The 20,176-nt window shown below is 46.0% G+C and overlaps 1 protein-coding gene across 7 annotated transcripts in view; it reads left to right on the top strand.

Annotated features, from left to right (window-relative positions):
* The window catches only part of LOC135557908 (gephyrin), a 155,284-nt gene that overhangs the window by 72,280 nt on the left and 62,828 nt on the right, over positions 1-20,176 (top strand). For all 7 annotated transcript variants that reach the window (XM_064991602.1, XM_064991603.1, XM_064991604.1 and 4 more), the window contains exons 5-8: positions 2,767-2,861; positions 4,275-4,341; positions 13,886-14,158; positions 19,179-19,313. In XM_064991602.1, coding sequence (XP_064847674.1) covers positions 2,767-2,861; positions 4,275-4,341; positions 13,886-14,158; positions 19,179-19,313 — 570 coding nt within the window. The remainder of the gene's footprint in view (positions 1-2,766; positions 2,862-4,274; positions 4,342-13,885; positions 14,159-19,178; positions 19,314-20,176) is intronic.

Raw genomic sequence — 20,176 nt, forward strand, 5'->3', positions numbered from 1 at the left:
TCTCTTTCTCCTCTTCTCTTTCTCTTTCTTCTCTTTCTCCTCTTCTCTCTTTCTCTTTCTCCTCTTCTCTTTCTCCTCTTCTCTTTCTCTTTCTCCTCTTCTCTCTTTCTCTTTCTCCTCTTCTCTCTTTCTCCTCTTCTCTCTTTCTCCTCTTCTCTCTTTCTCCTCTTCTCTCTTTCTCCTCTTCTCTCTTTCTCCTCTCCTCTTTCTCCTCTCTTCTCTTTCTCCTCTCTTTCTCCTTCTCCTCTCTTTCTCCTTCTCCTCTTTCTCCTCTCCTCTCTTCAAAGGGTTCTCCTCTCATCTCTTTCTCCTCTCCTCTCTTCACAGGGTTCTCCTCTCTTCTCTTTCTCCTCTCCTCTCTTCACAGGGTTCTCCTCTCTTCTCTTTATCCTCTCCTCTATTCAAAGGATCTTCTCTTTCTCCTCTCCTCTATTCAAAGGATCTTCTCTTTCTCCTCTCTCTTCAAAGGGTTCTCCTCTCTTCTCCTTCTCCTCTCCTCTCTTCACAGGGTTCTCCTCTCTTCTCTTTCTCCTCTCCTCTATTCAAAGGATCTTCTCTTTCTCCTCTCCTCAAAGGGTTCTCCTATGTTGACAGTTGAATAATCCTTTTAGGTTCTCGATAGCACCTTTTTTTCTAAGAATGTATTTTAATAGGTTATTGCCAATGGTGAGTGATATGACCCAGAATGCTGTGTGTTCTTCAAGCCTCTACAGATGTACAATCTTAATTTGAGCCAGTTTGCTACACCATGAAAAATAATCCTGCAGCAAAAGGATATGATCATTATTATGTGGATTGTAATTAATGGATTTTTTTGTAAGGGTTGATACATTTTTAAAGTGGAAATTTCGAACTTTAGAAGTGACTACAAGATTGCATTTTCCGCCGTGCAAGAAAATACTCTGCAGCAAAAGAGTGATCAAATTAAGATCCTACATCTGTAGTGTGACACCATGCCATGATACAGTACTCATCTCTCTGTCTTCTAGTGTGGAAAGCAGTGTGATTGTATTGTGGATGATCATACATTCTCTCTCCATCTATCTCTCTCTGTGTGTCTCTCTCTTCCTATCTATGACTCACTCTTTGTCTCTGACTCACTCTTTCTCTCTCTCTCTGTTAATCTTTCTCGCTGTCTGTCTCTCGCTCTCTCTCTCTCTCTCTCTCTTTCGCTCTCTCTCCCTCTCTTTCACTCTCTCTCTCTCTCTCCCTCTCTTTCGCTCTATCTCTCTCTCTCTCTTTCGCTCTATCTGTATCTGTGTCTCTATCTCTGTCTCTATCAATTCAAGGGGCTTTATTGGCATGGGAAACATATGTTAACATTGCCAAAGCAAGTGAGGTAGATAATATGCAAAAGTGAAATAAACAATAAAAATTAACATTTAACATACAGAAGTTTCAAAAGTTTCAAAAGCATAAAGACATTACAAATGTCATATTATATATATATATATATATATATGGCTTCTGGCTTTCTGTCTGCCTGTCGCGAGACAACATCTTTACAACACTGTATATATATATATATAATATGACATTTGTAATGTCTTCATTTTGTGGGCAGTGAGCACATAGCCTGTCTTCTCTTGAGAGCCATGTTCCCTACGGCGGCCTTTCTCAATAACAAGGCTATGCTCACTGAGTCTGTACATAGTCAAAGCTTTCCTTACGTTTAGGTCAGTCACAGTGGTCAGGTATTCTGCCACTGTGTACTCTCTGTTTAGGGCCAAATAGCATTCCAGTTTGCTCAGTTTTTTTGTTAATTCTTTCCAATGTGTCAAGTAATTATCTTTTTGTTTTCTCATGATTTGGTTGGGTCTAATTGTGTTGTTGTCCTGGGGCTCTGTGGGGTGTGTTTGTGTTTGTGAACAGAGCCCCAGGACCAGCTTGCTTAGAGGATTCTTCTCCAGGTTCATCTCTCTGTAGGTGATTGCTTTGTTATGGAAGATTTGGGAATCGCTTCCTTTTAGGTGGTTGTAGAATTGAACGGCTCTTTTCTGGATTTTGATAATTCCCGGGTATCGGCCTAACTCTGCTCTGCATGCATTATTTGGTGGTCTACGTTGTACACGGAGGATATTTTTGTAGAGTAGTGCATGCAGAGTCTCAATTTGGTGTTTGTCCCATTTTGAGAATTCTTGGTTGGTGAGCGGACCCCAGACCTCACAACCATAAAGGGCAATGGGTTCTATAACTGATTCAAGTATTTCTCTCTGTCTGTCTCTCTCTGTCTCTCTCTGTTTCTATCTCTCTCTGTCTTTCTCTGTTTCTATCTCTCTGTCGCTCTCTGTCATTCTCTCTCTGTCGCTCTCTGTCGTTCTCTCTCTCTCTGTCTCTCTCTGTCGCTGTCGCTATCTCTGTCTGTCTCTCTCTGTCTCTGTCTGTCGCTATCTCTCTGTCTCTGTCGCTATCTCTCTGTCTCTGTCGCTATCTCTCTGTCTCTGTCGCTATCACTCTGTCTCTGTCGCTATCTCTCTGTCTCTGTCGCTATCTCTCTGTCTCTGTCGCTATCTCTCTCTGTCGCTGTCTCTCTCTGTCGCTGTCTCTCTCTGTCGCTGTCTCTCTCTCTCGCTGTCTCTCTCTCTCGCTGTCTCTCTCTGTTGCTGTCTCTCTGTCGCTGTCTCTCTCTGTTGCTATCTCTCTCTGTCGCTGTCGCTATCTCTCTCTCTCTGTCGCTATCTCTCTCTCACTGTCGCTATCTCTCTCTCTCTCTCTCTCTGTCGCTATCTCTCTCTCTGTTTCTCTCTGTCTCTCTGTCTCCGTCAGGCCACTAAAGAGGTGATCGAGCGGGAGGCTCCAGGGATGTCTCTGGCCATGCTGATGGGTTCTCTCAACGTCACACCGCTAGGCATGCTCTCTAGGTGAGACACACACACACACTAGCATGCATACAGTACACACACTCACTAACATGCATACAGTACACACTTACATGCATACAGTACACACACACTTACATACATACAGTACACACACACTAACATGCATACAGTACACACACACTTACATAGATACAGTACACACACAAACACACACTTACATACATACAGTACACACACAAACACACACGAACATTAATACAGTACACACACACACCAGGCCCCCAGTGTCCGGTCTGGAGAGTCATGAGCTCTGCTGGTCGGCTAGTGTGTAGCATCCTAGCAGTGCCAAAAAAATCCCTAGAAAGCCTATGTAAATTACGAATGCCAGAACGGCTCTAAAATTAGTTCATTATGAATTATTTTAAAGTTCACTACAAATGGAGATATTTAATTAAATAGTGATCCATTCTGACTACTACATTTGTCGTCACACAGGACCACGTGCTGACACAGACCAATCACGGGCCGGCAGGCTACGAAGAGGCTCTCTCCTTCCTGACATAGACATTAAGGTTGACTTTCTCAGGCAGAATGAAAACGACTACATTGACCATGATCCCTTGCTAGTTAAGGCCACCTTCACCATGATCCGTAGTCATTTTTTTAGTGCCATTCAGCCCTATTTAGCAATATGGTACACTTCAAATTCAAATAATTAATGCACCATCAGGAGTTTTACATTGGAATACGTGGATGACGTCAGCGCTATAGTATCACTATCTACTGGTTTAATGTCTATGACACACACACACATGAACACACACATGAACACACACACGAACACACACACACACACACAAACACACACATGAACACACACACACGAACACACACAGACACGAACACACACACACAGACACGAACACACACACACAGACACGAACACACACACACGAACACGATCACACACACACAAACACACACACACACGAACACACACGAACACACGCACACGAACACACACACGAACGAACACGAACACACACACACACACACGAACACACACACGAACGAACACGAACACACACACACACGAACACGAACACACACACACACACACGAACACACACACACGAACACACACGAACACACACACGAACACACACACACGAACACACACGAACACACACACGACACACACACACGAACACACACGAACGAACACACACACGACACACGAACACACACACACACACACACACACACGCACGCACACACACACACGCACACACACACACACACACGAACACACACACACACGAACACACACACACGAACACACACACACACACACATATGAATGTATACTGTGTACACACTCCTCATTAACGCACACACACCTTTCATTGTGTGAAACTCTAATACACACTCTCCTCTCTTGTGTGTAAGCAGACCTGTGTGCGGCATCCGCGGCAAGACGCTCATCATCAATTTACCAGGGAGCAAGAAGGGTTCACAGGTAACGTTAACACCTGCTAAACAGGACCACTTTAAAGGACCAGACACAATGAAACATCTGACTGCTACTTTGCACCTCTGCAGTTAACTTTGTTGTTCACATAGAACAGTTATAATTCTGATTTGCACTCCAGGCCACAAGGCAGTAGCTTGTTTGACTTGTGCCTGCTGTAGCTAATGTAACCTAACTAGCAAGCTGCACTAATGTTTTTGCTAGCTCGCTAGAATGTGTAGTACTAACTAGATGGCCACAACTAGATAACGAGCGTCGCAACATTATAATTAAATCGCAATGGATTTGCTTTTCAAATGAAGCAGCTGCCTGTTAGCTGTCATTAGTATCTGCTAACCATGTGTATGTGACAAATAACATTTGATTTGATTAGCTTTGTTGTGATAGTAAACATTTAGCTAACATCAGCTAGCAAGCTAACTGGCACCGGCAGTATGTGTTAATTGAGAGTTGATTTATTCTTCATCTTGCTGGAAAAGCATTGGTAAAGCATTGGTAAAGCATTTGGTAAAGCATTGGAAAAGCATTTGGTAAAGCATTGGTAAAGCATTTGGTAAAGCATTGGTAAAGCATTTGGTAAAGCATTGGTAAAGCATTTAGTGTTATACATTTACATTTAAGTCATTTAGCAGACGCTCTTATCCAGAGCGACTTACAAATTGGTGAATTCACCTTCTGCCATCCAGTGGAACAGCCACTTACAATAGTGCATCTAAATCATTTAAGGGGGGGGGGGGAAGGATTACTTGTCCTATCCTAGGTATTCCTTGAAGAGGTGGGGTTTCAGGTGTCTCCGGAAGGTGGTGATTGACTCTGCTGTCCTGGCGTCGTGAGGGAGTTTGTTCCACCATTGGGGGGCCAGAGCAGCGAACAGTTTTGACTGGGCTGAGCGGGAACTGTACTTCCTCAGTGGTAGGGAGGCGAGCAGGCCAGAGGTGGATGAACGCAGTGCCCTTGTTTGGGTGTAGGGCCTGATCAGAGCCTGGAGGTACTGCGGTGCCGTTCCCCTCACAGCTCCGTAGGCAAGCACCATGGTCTTGTAGCGGATGCGAGCTTCAACTGGAAGCCAGTGGAGAGAGCGGAGGAGCGGGGTGACGTGAGAGAACTTGGGAAGGTTGAACACCAGACGGGCTGCGGCGTTCTGGATGAGTTGTAGGGGTTTAATGGCACAGGCAGGGAGCCCAGCCAACAGCGAGTTGCAGTAATCCAGACGGGAGATGACAAGTGCCTGGATTAGGACCTGCGCCGCTTCCTGTGTGAGGCAGGGTTGTACTCTGCGGATGTTGTAGAGCATGAACCTACAGGAACGGGCCACCGCCATGATGTTGGTTGAGAACGACAGGGTGTTGTCCAGGATCACGCCAAGGTTCTTAGCGCTCTGGGAGGAGGACACAATGGAGTTGTCAACCGTGATGGCGAGATCATGGAACGGGCAGTCCTTCCCCGGGAGGAAGAGCAGCTCCGTCTTGCCGAGGTTCAGCTTGAGGTGGTGATCCGTCATCCACACTGATATGTCTGCCAGACATGCAGAGATGCGATTCGCCACCTGGTCATCAGAAGGGGGAAAGGAGAAGATTAATTGTGTGTCATCTGCATAGCAATGATAGGAGAGACCATGTGAGGTTATGACAGAGCCAAGTGACTTGGTGTATAGCGAGAATAGGAGAGGGCCTAGAACAGAGCCCTGGGGGACACCAGTGGTGAGAGCGCGTGGTGAGGAGACAGATTCTCGCCACACCACCTGGTAGGAGCGACCTGTCAGGTAGGACGCAATCCAAGCGTGGGCCGCGCCGGAGATGCCCAACTCGGAGAGGGTGGAGAGGAGGATCTGATGGTTCACAGTATCGAAGGCAGCCGATAGGTCTAGAAGGATGAGAGCAGAGGAGAGAGAGTTTTAGCAGTGCGGAGCACCTCCGTGATACAGAGAAGAGCAGTCTCAGTTGAATGACTAGTCTTGAAACCTGACTGATTTGGATCAAGAAGGTCATTCTGAGAGCGATAGCGGGAGAGCTGGCCAAGGACGGCACGTTCAAGAGTTTTGGAGAGAAAAGAGAGAAGGGATACTGGTCTGTAGTTGTTGACATCGGAGGGATCGAGTGTAGGTTTTTTCAGAAGGGGTGCAACTCTCGCTCTCTTGAAGACGGAAGGGACGTAGCCAGCGGTCAGGGATGAGTTGATGAGCGAGGTGAGGTAAGGGAGAAGGTCTCCGGAAATGGTCTGGAGAAGAGAGGAGGGGATAGGGTCAAGCGGGCAGGTTGTTGGGCGGCCAGCCGGCCGTCACAAGAAGCGAGATTTCATCTGGAGAGAGAGGGGAGAAAGAGGTCAGAGCACAGGGTAGGGCAGTGTGAGCAGAACCAGCGGTGTCGTTTGACTTAGCAAACGAGGATCGGATGTCGTCGACCTTCTTTTCAAAATGGTTGACGAAGTCATCTGCAGAGAGGGAGGAGGGGGAGGGGGAGGAGGATTCAGGAGGGAGGAGAAGGTGGCAAAGAGCTTCCTAGGGTTAGAGGCAGATGCTTGGAATTTAGAGTGGTAGAAAGTGGCTTTAGCAGCAGAGACAGAGGAGGAAAATGTAGAGAGGAGGGAGTGAAAGGATGCCAGGTCCGCAGGGAGGCGAGTTTTCCTCCATTTCCGCTCGGCTGCCCGGAGCTCTGTTCTGTGAGCTCGCAATGAGTCGTCGAGCCACAGAGCGGGGGGGAGGACCGAGCCGGCCTGGAGGATAGGGGACATAGAGAGTCAAAGGATGCAGAAAGGGAAGAGAGGAGGGTTGAGGAGGCAGAATCAGGAGATAGGTTGGAGAAGGTATGAGCAGAGGGAAGAGATGATAGGATGGAAGAGGAGAGAGTAGCGGGGGAGAGAGAGCGAAGGTTGGGACGGCGCGATACCATCCGAGTAGGGGCAGTGTGGGAAGTGTTGGATGAGAGCGAGAGGGAAAAGGATACAAGGTAGTGGTCGGAGACTTGGAGGGGAGTTGCAATGAGGTTAGTGGAAGAACAGCATCTAGTAAAGATGAGGTCGAGCGTATTGCCTGCCTTGTGAGTAGGGGGAAGGTGAGAGGGTGAGGTCAAAAGAGGAGAGGAGTGGAAAGAAGGAGGCAGAGAGGAATGAGTCAAAGGTAGACGTGGGGAGGTTAAAGTCGCCCAGGACTGTGAGAGGTGAGCCGTCCTCAGGAAAGGAGCTTATCAAGGCATCAAGCTCATTGATGAACTCTCCGAGGGAACCTGGAGGGCGATAAATGATAAGGATGTTAAGCTTGAAAGGGCTGGTAACTGTGACAGCATGGAATTCAAAGGAGGCGATAGACAGATGGGTAAGGGGAGAAAGAGAGAATGACCACTTGGGAGAGATGAGGATCCCGGTGCCACCACCCCGCTGACCAGAAGCTCTCGGGGTGTGCGAGAACACGTGGGCGGACGAAGAGAGAGCAGTAGGAGTAGCAGTGTTATCTGTGGTGATCCATGTTTCCGTCAGTGCCAAGAAGTCGAGGGACTGGAGGGAGGCATAGGCTGAGATGAACTCTGCCTTGTTGGCCGCAGATCGGCAGTTCCAGAGGCTACCGGAGACCTGGAACTCCACGTGGGTCGTGCGCGCTGGGACCACCAGATTAGGGTGGCCGCGGCCACGCGGTGTGGAGCGTTTGTATGGTCTGTGCAGAGAGGAGAGAACAGGGATAGATAGACACATAGTTGACAGGCTACAGAAGAGGCTACGCTAATGCAAAGGAGATTGGAATGACAAGTGGACTACACGTCTCGAATGTTCAGAAAGTTAAGCTTACGTAGCAAGAATCTTATTGACTAAAATGATTGAAATGATACAGTACTGCTGGAGTAGGCTAGCTGACAGTGGCTGCGATGTTGACACTACACTAATCAAGTCGTTCCGTCGAGTGTAATAGTTTCTACAGTGCTGCTATTTATGCGTATTGTGTTGCACTTGCCACCCCATTCGTTTCATATGAAGTGTGTGACTGCCTTGCTCGTTAGCAAGCCAACGTTAGCGAGCTAACTAATTAGCAGGTGCACATTATCAAATTGAATCTAACAAAAAAATCCTTCTTCAAGCACAACACTCCTTAGCTAATTGTAAAATATATAGAGACTTGCTGTACAAAAAAATAAAATAAATGTATTATGCAGTTTTATTGTTTTAAGTAACAATCCTGATGAAAGACGGTGAATTATACTGTACCATAACACCTGTACTCATATCAGTGTTTCAGGGCTCTTATCCACAGAGCAGGGCATCTCAGAGTAGGAGTGCTGATCTAGGATCAGGTGTCCCCAGTGTAGATCAGCACTGTCACATTTCCTTTGATCAGTGTCATTGTGACTGAGTAGTTAGTCTCTTAACTCTTGGGAAAATGTGCACTGAGATTGTACCCGAATACAGCACACACACAGTGCACACCATGAGCAGATCACTTTGTGTCCGTGCATGCTTTTGGGCGTGCGTGGCTACTGCGTGTGTTCCCACGCGCCAGCGTGTACTTGCACCGCTAGACTGCTCTACCCGCTACCTCGCCATCTGTCTATCTGTCTCCCTCTCTCTATCTCCTCTCTCTCTTCTCTGTCCCCTCTCTCTCCGCTGACCCCACATCTGTCTCTGTCTCATTACTGAGGCATTTCTACTGATCGATTTTATTATTTGTTTTAATCAATTACGCCCCCTTTTCCCATCTGATGCCATATTAGTGTCCCCCCCCATCAGGCCCCCAGTCAAACTGTATGAACAGCCCATCACCCACTTTTATTATCTCTGATCCCACATCATAAAGACAGGAGGAACTGGGAGGGCCGTGGACAGAGTCAGGGCCGTGAGGACGGAGTCAGGGCCGTGAGGACGGAGTCAGGGCCGTGAGGACGGAGTCAGGGCCGTGAGGACGGAGTCAGGGCCGTGAGGACGGAGTCAGGGCCGTGAGGACAGAGTCAGGGCCGTGAGGACAGAGTCAGGGCCGTGAGGACAGAGTCAGGGCCGTGGGGACAGAGTCAGGGCCGTGGGGACAGAGTCAGGGCCGTGGGGACAGAGTCAGGGCCGTGGGGACAGAGTCAGGGCCGTGGGGACAGAGTCAGGGCCGTGAGGACAGAGTCAGGGCCGTGAGGACAGAGTCAGGGCCGTGAGGACAGAGTCAGGGCCGTGAGGACAGAGTCAGGGCCGTGGGGACAGAGTCAGGGCCGTGGGGACAGAGTCAGGGCCGTGGGGACAGAGTCAGGGCCGTGGGGACAGAGTCAGGGCCGTGGGGACAGAGTCAGGGCCGTGGGGACAGAGTCAGGGCCGTGGGGACAGAGTCAGGGCCGTGGGGACAGAGTCAGGGCCGTGGGGACAGAGCCAGGGCCGTGGGGACAGAGCCAGGGCCGTGGGGACAGAGCCAGGGCCGTGGGGACAGAGCCAGGGCCGTGGGGACAGAGCCAGGGCCGTGGGGACAGAGCCAGGGCCGTGGGGACAGAGCCAGGGCCGTGGGGACAGAGCCAGGGCCGTGGGGACAGAGCCAGGGCCGTGGGGACAGAGCCAGGGCCGTGGGGACAGAGCCAGGGCCGTGGGGACAGAGTCAGGGTGGGCTGGGCTCTGTGGCATGAGATCAAGCCCTTTGGGGTGTCTGATCTAGTGGTCCTGTCTCCAGTCGTCTCTTTTTTTCTTTTCATTCTCTCACTCACTCACACTCACTCACTCACACTCACTCACTCACTCACACTAACTCTCTCAATCACTCACACTAACTCACTCACTCACTCACTCACACTAACTCTCTCACTCACTCACACTAACTCACTCACTCACTCTAACTCTCTCACTCACTCACACTAACTCACTCACACTCACTCACTCACTCACACTAACTCTCTCACTCACTCACACTAACTCACTCACTCACTCAATTCAATCTAAGCATTTTATTCGCATGGGAAACATATGTTTACATTGCCAAAGCAAGTGAAATAGATAATAAACTACAATAAAATGAACAGTAAACATTACACTCACAATAGTTGCAAAAGAATAAAGACATTTAAAATGTCATTATGTCTATATACTGTGTTGTAACAATGTGCAAATAGTTAAAGTACAAAAGGGAAATGTAACATAAATATGGACTGTATTTGCAACAGTGTTTGTTCTTCACTGGTTGCCCTTTTCTTGTAGCATCAGGTCACAAATCTTGCTGCTGTGATGCCACACTGTGGTATTTCACCCAATAGATATGGGAGTTTATCAAAATGTGATTTATTTTAGAATTCTTTGTGGATCTGTGTAATCTGAGGGAAATATGTCTCTCTAATATGGTTATACATTTGTCAGGAGGTTAGGAAGTGCAGCTCAGTTTCCACCTCATTTTGTGGGCAGTGTGCACATAGCCTGTCTTCTCTTGAGAGCCAAGTCTTTTCTGGATTTTGATAATTAGCGGGTATCGGCCTAATTCTGCTCTTGCATGCATTATTTGGTGTTTTACATTGTACTTTTGCAGAATTCTGGGTATTTTTGCAGAATTCTGCATGCAGTCTCAATTTGATGTTTGTTCCATTTGGTGATTTTTGGAGAGATGGTGTGCAATCCCCAGACCTCAAAACCATAAAGGGCAATAGGTTCTATAACCGATACAAGTATTGGTATGTCAAATTTCATGTTCCTTTTGATGGCATAGAAGGCCCTTCTTGTCTCTCAGATCTTTCACAGCTTTGTGGAAGTTGCCCGTGGCGTCGATGTTTCGGCCAAGGTATGTATACTTTGTTGTGTGCTCGAGGGCAACGGTGTCTAGATGGAATTTGTGTTTGTGGTCCTGGCGACTGGACCTTTTTTTGGAACACCATTATTTGAATCTTACTGAGATTTACTATCAGGGACCAGGTCTGACAGAAACTGTACAGAAGATCTAGGTGCTGCTGATGGCCCTCCTTGGTTGGGGACAGAAGCACCAGATCATCAGCAAATAGTAGACATTTGACTTCAGATTCTAGTAGGGTGCTGCAGACTGTTCAGGTGCCCTCACCAATTCGTTGGTATATATGTTGAAGATGGAGGGGCTTAAGCTGTCTCCCCATATTACCCCACGTCCCTGTGGGAGGAAATTTGTTGTTTTTTTGCCAATTTTAAACGCACACTTGTTTGTGTACATGGATTTTATATTGTCGTATGTTTTTCCTCCAACACGACTTTCCATCAAGTTGTATAACAGACCCTCATGCCAAATTGAGTCAAAAGCTTTTTTTAGATCAACAAAGCATGAGAAGACTTTGCCTTTGTTTTGTTTGTCAACTAGGGTGAATAGGTCGTCTGTCGTATGGTATTTATTAAGAAACCAATTTGACATGTGCTCAGTACATTGTTTTCACTGAATAAATATATGAGTCTGCGGTCAATGATAATGAAGAGGATTTGCCCAAGGTTGCTATTGACACATATCCCATGGTAGTTATTGAGGTCAAATGTGTCTCTACTTTTGTGAATTGGGGTGATCAATTGTTCCAAATATTGGGGAATATGCCAGAGCTGAGGATTTAAGGATAGCCAATTGGAATTTGTGGTCTGTTATATTTTATAATTTCATTTAGGATACCATCAACACCACAGGCCTTTTGGGGTTGGAGCGTTTCATTTCATTCAAGGTAATTGGAGAATCCAGTGGGTTCTGGTAGGCTTTCAAAATTGATTCTAAGATTTGTATTTGATCATGTATATGTTTTTGCTGTTTGTTCTTTGTTGTAGAGCCAAAAAGATTGGAGAAGCGGTTTATCCATACGTCTCTGGGTTATAGCAAATAAACAGGAGGATCGGTAGGAAGGTCAGTTTTACGAGGGTGTGTTTGGCAGCATGAGTGAAGGAGGCTTTGTTGCGAAATAGGAAGCCGATTCTAGATTTAATTTTGGATTGGAGATGTTTAATGTGAGTCTGGAAGGAGTGTTTACAGTCTAACGAGACACCTAGGTATTTGTAGTTGTCCACATATATGTCCACAAGTCAGAACCGTCCAAAGTAGTGATGCTGGATGGGTGGGCAGGTGCGGGCAGCGATCAGTTGAAGAGCATATATTTAGTTTTACTTGCATTTAAGAGCAGTTGGAGGCCACAGAAGGAGAGTTGTATGGTGTTGAAGCTGATCTGTAAGTTAGTTAACACAGTGTCCAAAGACAGGATGCATTTAAAAAATATATATTTTCATTCCTATTTTCACTCTAGGCCAATATTGTGGAGTCAGTTTTCTCCCATCACAGCCATTGAACTCTGTAGCTGTTTTAAAATCACCGATGGCCTCATGGTGACATCCCTGAGCAGTTTCCTTCCTGTCCTGCAGCTCAGTTCAGAAGGACGACTGTATCTGTCATGTGTCTGGGTGGTTTAACATGTCATCCACAGAATAATTATTAACTTGACCATGCATAAAGATATATTCATTGTCGGATTTGTTATTGTTGCCCATCTACCAATCACTGCCCTTCTTTATGAGGCTTTCGAAAAGCTCCCTGGTCTTTGTCGTTGAATCTTTGCTTGAAATGTAATACTTTACTGAGGGACCTTACCGATGTTGTATGTCTGGGGGACAGAGGAAGCGGCAGTCATTAAAAAATCATTTAGACCACTCTTATTTCCATGTAATTTCTTATGTGTTTGTTAAGCCAAGGCTTGCCTAAACGAACGAGATGAACATTTAGGCAAAGGCTACAGAATATTTTAGTTATTTCGATTTTTTTTTCTCACTTTGACATTATTTGGTGAAGATCAATGACAAAAATGAATGATCATAACGTCATCAATTTCAATCCCACTTTGTTTTAAAGATCCAAGGGGGGTGTACATATGATACCGTCTTCATGTACCACTTAACAGAGGCTTTTATCCACATGGATTTAACATGTGATCCCAGTGGGAATTGAACCCACAACATGAGCTTGCTAGTTCTCTATGAACAAGAGCCAAGATGACCTTACAGCAGTGCTATTAAAACTTCATCAGGGAGGGACCTCATTTTCTCCGCCAGAATTTATGAGGACCCTGTTTTTTTTCCAAATCTAATGACACAACCTTAAAATCAGAACATTTACATTTTCAGATCAATAAATAACCTTCAAATCCTTATTTGCATCACTCATCAAAATTATGAGAACCAATAAATATATTTACTCAATATTCTTTTTGTTATTGTATTTTTCAACTTATCTCCAAATCGTATGTACTGTATATTGTCCAATAAAATAATTTTCACTCTTAATATTTTTATTAATTGTACGTTTTTTATTTGTCGACCCCTCTAGGGGTTGAGACCCCGACATTGAATACCACTGGCTAAGAGTCTGAGCCATAGGCAGGACGGAACTGAGATTGTTACCCTACTATCATGCCATTGACCTGCTGTAATAACCCCTAACTCTCCCTCTATCTTCCTGACCACTAACTTCTGGCCCTCCCCTCTCCTCCAATAGGAGCTTCCAGTTTATCCTGCTGTATTAACTCTCATCCTGACCTCTAACCTCCTCCAATAGGAGTTTCCAGTTCATCCTGCTGTATTAACTCTCATCCTGACCTCTAACCTCCACCAACAGGAGTGTTTCCAGTTCATCCTGCCCGCGCTACCCCACGCTATCGACCTGCTACGGGACGCCGTGGTCAAGATGAAGGAGGCGGTGGACGAGCTAGAGGACCTGCCTTCGCCCCCGCCGCCCTTATCGCCGCCCCCCAACAGCTCGCCGCGGCGGCAGACTGAGGACAAGGGCGTACAGTGTGAGGAGGAGGACGATGACAAGAAAGACAGTGGTGTGGCGTCCACCGAGGACTCCTCGTCCTCGCACATCACCGCAGCCTCCATTGCCGCTAAGGTAACCAATGGGGAGGTAAGGGAACGTAGCGGGAAGGTTTTCCTGACAGGACTGGGATCTGAACGTTAAGGGTGGTGCAATGTTCCCATTCTCCACTTTTTCCCTCTCTTCTTCCATTGTGTACACTTCCACTATTCTTCTCCTTCATTTCAAAGCATTGGATTGGTCTAAGCATTGGCTAGAGAGGGAGTTTCAACCATAAACCCATGACTCAATGTGTACAAGTGAACACAGTGGGAAAAGGGTGGACAATCGGGATGTATGTGGACACCTGCTCATAGAACATCTCATTCCAAAATCATGGGCATTAATATGGAATTGGTCTCCCCTTTGCTGCTATAACAGCCTCCACTCTTCTGGGAAGGCTTTCCACTAGATGTTGGAACATTGCTGCTATAACAGCCTCCTCTCTTCTGGGAAGGCTTTCCACTAGATGTTGGAACATTGCTGCGGGGACTTGCTTCCATTCAGCCACGAGCATTAGTGAGGTCAGGCACTGATGTTGGGCGATTACGACTAGCTCACATTAGGCGTTCCAATTCATCCCAAAGGTGTTCGATGGGGTTGAGGTCAGGGCTCTGTGCAGGCCAGTCAAGTTCTTCCACACCGATCTCTACAAACCATTTCTGTATGGACCTCGCTTTGTGCACGGGGGCATTGTCATGTTGAAACAGGAAAGGGCCTGCCCCAACTGTTGCAACAAAGTTGGAAGCACAGAATCATCTAAAATGTCTAAAATCGTCTAAAATGTCATTGTATGCTGTAGCATTAAGATTTCCCTTCACTGGAAGTAAGGGGCCTAGCTTGAAACATGGTAAACAGCCCCAGACCATTATTCCCCATCCACCAAACTTTACAGTTGGCACTATGCATTGGGACAGATAGCATTCTCCTGGCATCCACCAAACCCAGATTTGGCTGTCGGTCTGCCAGATGGTTAAGCGTGATTCATCACTCCAGACAATGCTTTTCCACTTCTCCAGAGTCCAATGGCGGAGAGCTTTACACCACTACTAGCCGACGCTTGGCATTGTGTCGTGATGGTGATCTTAGGTTTGTATGCGGCTGCTCGGCCATGGAAACCCATTCCATGAAGCTCCCGACAAACAGTTATTGTGCTGACGTTGCTTCCAAAAGCAGTTTGGTAGTGAGTGTTGAAAAACAAAAATCACAAAAATAACTTCTAGTTGACCGGGGCAGCTAGATTTTATACACCTTTCACTAACAGGTGTGGCTGAAATAGCCGAATCCACTAATTTGAAGGGGTGTCCACATAGTTTGTATATATAGTGTATCTACATATTTCATATTAAACAACTCGCCATGCCATATTTCATACAACCACCATGCTCATTATTATTCTGTACACTTGTAACAACCCCATGTCTGTCGGTAAAATCTGTGATATATGCATTTTTTTTTCAGATGGACGTGCGTGTGTGTGTGTGTGTGTGTGTGTGTGTGTGTGTGTGTGTGTGTGTGTCATTCATTGTCCATTGAAGTGACTGTTGTCCATTTCCATTGTTCTGTCCTGTCCAAGAATCAGAGTGGACCTATACCGCTGTGGCCATGTTGTCATGGTAACGTGTGTGTGGTCCAGTTCCGGCTCCATCCCGCCATTTTTTGTCATTGTCCTATCATGGACTTTCATTGGTAAGACTCCATGGGGCAATTTCCCAGACCCAGATTAAACATCCAGAATTTTAAAAAAGCACTATCTGGGACTAGGCTTAATCTGTGTCCAGGAAACCCTAGATACATTACATGTAGATCTGATTCATCTCTGTGATCTATAGTCTATCCCCATGTCATCCTGGAAATAGTATCGTACCATCCATATTGCCCAGGTTCATTCATTATTCATTCATTAGTGTACTATCATCACATTTAGAAGTGTCTCAGTAGCTCTTGATTAACCTCTTAAATGTAATGGCATAATGTAGATATCCACCTAAATAGACAAAATAACTGCTATTCATGTGTAATTACATCGTTCTGACATGCAAAATCTTGGTATATTTGGAAAGAAACGCATGTCTTCCACAACATGTCAACAATATCAGAACAAAATGGGATTGATAGACCAAACAACTGGACATGGGTAGATGTTTTAATAAGTGGTGCCAGGTGGGTCACAGGAAGATTCCAAGTGTCCCTAAACCTCTCCAAAGTGGCATATGATACATGTGATAATACATGTGATAATTCCAGTTCTATTACATATTCACAATCTCTAAATCAAATCAAAATCAAATGTATTTATATAGCCCTTCGTACATCAGCTGATATCTCAACGTGCTGTACAGAAACCCCGCCTAAAAACCCCAAACAGCAAGCAATGCAGGTGTAGAAGCACGGTGGCTAGGAAAAACTCCCTAGAAAGGCCGAAACCTAGAGAGGAACCATGCTATGCGGGGTGGCCAGTCCTCTTCTGGCTGTGCCGGGTGGAGATTATAACAGAACATGGCCAAGATGTTCATAAATGACCAGCATGGTCAAATAATAATAATCACAGGCAGAACAGTTGAAACTGGAGCAGCAGCATGGCCAGGTGGACTGGGGACAGCAAGGAGTCATCATGCCAGGTAGTCCTGAGGCATGGTCCTAGGGCTCAGGTCCTCAGAGAGAGAGATAATTAGAGAGCATACTTAAATTCACACAGGACACCAGATAAGACAGGAGAAATACTCCAGATATAACAGACTGACCCTAGCCCCCTGACTCATAAACTACTGCAGCATAAATACTGGAGGCTGAGACAGGAGGGGTCAGGAGACACTGTGGCAATTAAAACATTAAGACACTTTGGAGAGGTTGAAAGGACGCTTTTTTTAAATGCTATTAGTTCAGTATAAAAACAACATTTCCATCATATCAACCTCATTCAAACATTGTGGTGGTATTATGGGGTCTCCGGGGTACATTCAAGCGTCCTTTCAACCTCTCCAAAGTGTCTTAATGTTGTAATTGCACTGTTTCTGCACACTGGATGTGCGTAAAAGTTATTGTTTACCATAAAAACAATGTCTACATCACCAACCTCTTTCAAACATTGTGGCGGTGTTGTGGGACATACAGGGCATATCTAAGTGTTTTTTTCAACCTCTCCAAAGTGCCTGAACGTTTAGCCTGGGCATATCCAATGTATTGGTCCCACATACAAATGAACTGTTTACAAAAACAACATAAAAGCGACAGATATACATTCAAAAATAAATACTAATTTCTTATCAAACACAAACTTGTGTGTCCTTCACTAAAAGAAGGTGAAGCAATAGAAATAAGCTGATCTGTTTACAAATGGTGTTTTGTTTTGGAGAGAGAACAACGTCTTATACCACTTCCTGGTCTTGTGGAGGACCTGGTAGTAGCCTATCAGAGCATCAGATAGGTCGACACCCCCCCATGCTGGCATCGTAGTCCTTCACAGAAACAGGAATGGGGATGTTCTTCCTCACCCCTGCCCCAATGTCATTTTTCACCCTCTTTGAGACGTTATTGAATACCTTATGCTGTGTGGTGAGCATGGTTACTGCCCTTGTTAGTTCTGATGCAACGTATGGTCCCCCTCTCCACTGTCTTTGTCATGTCGTTTACCTTGGTCTTGGGGAAACTGATTCTCTTAATGAATGAATGGTGCCACAAGCCCCTATTTTATTTTTCAAGGAGGTCTATGAAAAGCATGGGACTAGTGTAAAAATGGTCCACAAAGAGCTTGTACCCACTGCCAAGTAAAGGGAAGTCCATCAGCTGCATGACGGTCTTAACTAAGGCCCTTCCCAGTGGGTGTGATCGCCTTGCCTTCATAGATGAAAAAGTTCCACGTGTAGGCAGGCTGAATCGGCACAAAGAGCTTGTACCCACTGCCAAGTAAAGGGAAGTCCATCAGCTGCATGACGGTCTTAACTAAGGCCCTTCCCAGTGGGTGTGATCGCCTTGCCTTCATAGATGAAAAAGTTCCACGTGTAGGCAGGCTGAATCGGCACAAAGAGCTTGTAGCCCCATTTGGTCGGCTTATTATTCATATATCGCTTCAAGCCCATTGGAGCCTTTGAGGCAACCATGCGCTCATCTATAGATAGAATTGGAGCAGGCTGGAAGTAAGTTTTGCATGCCTCCACCATGTCATGATAAAGGGGATCGACTCTTACAAGACAACCCTGCTTTTGCAGATACTGTACTCATACCAGACTGAATTGAATAAAACATTTTTTTAAGTGCCCCTAAATATGGGGACTTTTACATTGAAGAGGTTTTTAAGAGAACTAGAGGATCTGTCTGTTTGGAAAGCATGTGGTATAAGAAGGAAATGAAATGAATAAAGGTTTGGTTTGGAAAGGAGGGTTAGAATTAGTTTGTTACCGCCGTCCACCGTCATTCATTCTGCCAGTTAAATATGCACCATCTATGTGACAATAAACTACAAGATGCTGTGCTCTACTGCAGACAGTTAAATATGCACCGTCTATGTGACGATAAACTACAAGATGCTGTGCTCTAGTGCAGACAGTTAAATATGCACCGTCTATGTGACGATAAACTAAAAGATGCTGTGCTCTAGTGCAGACAGTTAAAATGCACTGTCTACGTGACAATAAACTACAAGATGCTGTGGTATAGTGCAGACAGTTAAATATGCACTGTCTACGTGACAATAAGGCACAAGATGCTGTGCTCTAGTGCAGACAGTTAAATATGCACTGTCTATGTGACGTTAAACTACAAGATGCTGTGGTATAGTGCAGACAGTTAAATATGCACTGTCTACGTGACAATAAGGCACAAGATGCTGTGCTCTAGTGCAGACAGTTAAATATGCACCGTCTACGTGACGATAAACTACAAGATGCTGTGCTCTAGTGCAGACAGTCAAAGTTAAAGGGGCATCTGCAGTTGACACGGTAACAAAGCAGTCAGTCAGTGTGTTATCTATAGTACAGATTCTGCAGTCAGTTTCAGTGCTATTTTCTCTCTCTCTGTGTGTGTGTGTGTGTGTGTGTGTGTGTGTGTGTTTGGGTAGATCCCAGACTCCATCATCTCCAGGGGTGTCCAGGTCCTCCCCAGAGACACAGGCTCTCTGAGCACCACGCCCTCTGAGTCGCCCCGCGCCCAGGCCACCTCGCGGCTCTCTACCGCCTCCTGCCCCACGCCCAAAGTAAGGCCACACACACACACGGACAGCATTTTTCTTCAGTGTCTATCATCACTGTGCTATGACAAACCAAAGTGTGTGCTTGTGTGTGGAGGAGAACCTGCTGTGGCTCGTATGGTAGCGGTTGTGTGTGGAGGAGAACCTGCTGTGGCTCGTATGGTAGCGGTTGTGTGTGGAGGAGAACCTGCTGTGGCTCGTATGGTAACGGTTGTGTGTGGAGGAGAACCTGCTGTGGCTCGTATGGTAGCGGTTGTGTGTGGAGGAGAGCCTGCTGTGGCTCGTATGGTAGCGGTTGTGTGTGGAGGAGAACCTGCTGTGGCTAGTATGGTAGCGGTTGTGTGTGGAGGAGAGCCTGCTGTGGCTCGTATGGTAGCGGTTGTGTGTGGAGGAGAACCTGCTGTGGCTCGTATGGTAACGGTTGTGTGTGGAGGAGAACCTGCTGTGGCTAGTATGGTAGTGGTTGTGTGTTTTATGCTTGTTTGCTTGGGTCAAGTTGGTAATCCTTTGAATGGAAATATATTGAATAGACCCTGCACTAGCTCTCTCTCTCACACACACACACACACACACACACACACACACACACACACACACACACACACACAGACCCTTCACCATCCCCTGCCTAAGTTAACCCACTCCAGTCTCTCCTGCAGGTCTAACATTCAGAGATGCAGTCAGTCTCTCTCTTGTTCTCTCTCTTTCTCTAGTTCTCTTTCTCTATCTCAATTCAATTTCAATTCAAGGGCTATCTCTCTATCTCTATCTATCTCTCTATTGGTCTATTACTCTCTGTCACAATTTCCCTCCCTCTCTATTTCTCTCTATATATCGCTCTCTCTCGATCCCTATATTCCTCTATGTAT

Source organism: Oncorhynchus masou, chromosome 16, assembly GCF_036934945.1.
Source record: "Oncorhynchus masou masou isolate Uvic2021 chromosome 16, UVic_Omas_1.1, whole genome shotgun sequence".
Taxonomy (NCBI): Eukaryota; Metazoa; Chordata; class Actinopteri; order Salmoniformes; family Salmonidae; genus Oncorhynchus; species Oncorhynchus masou.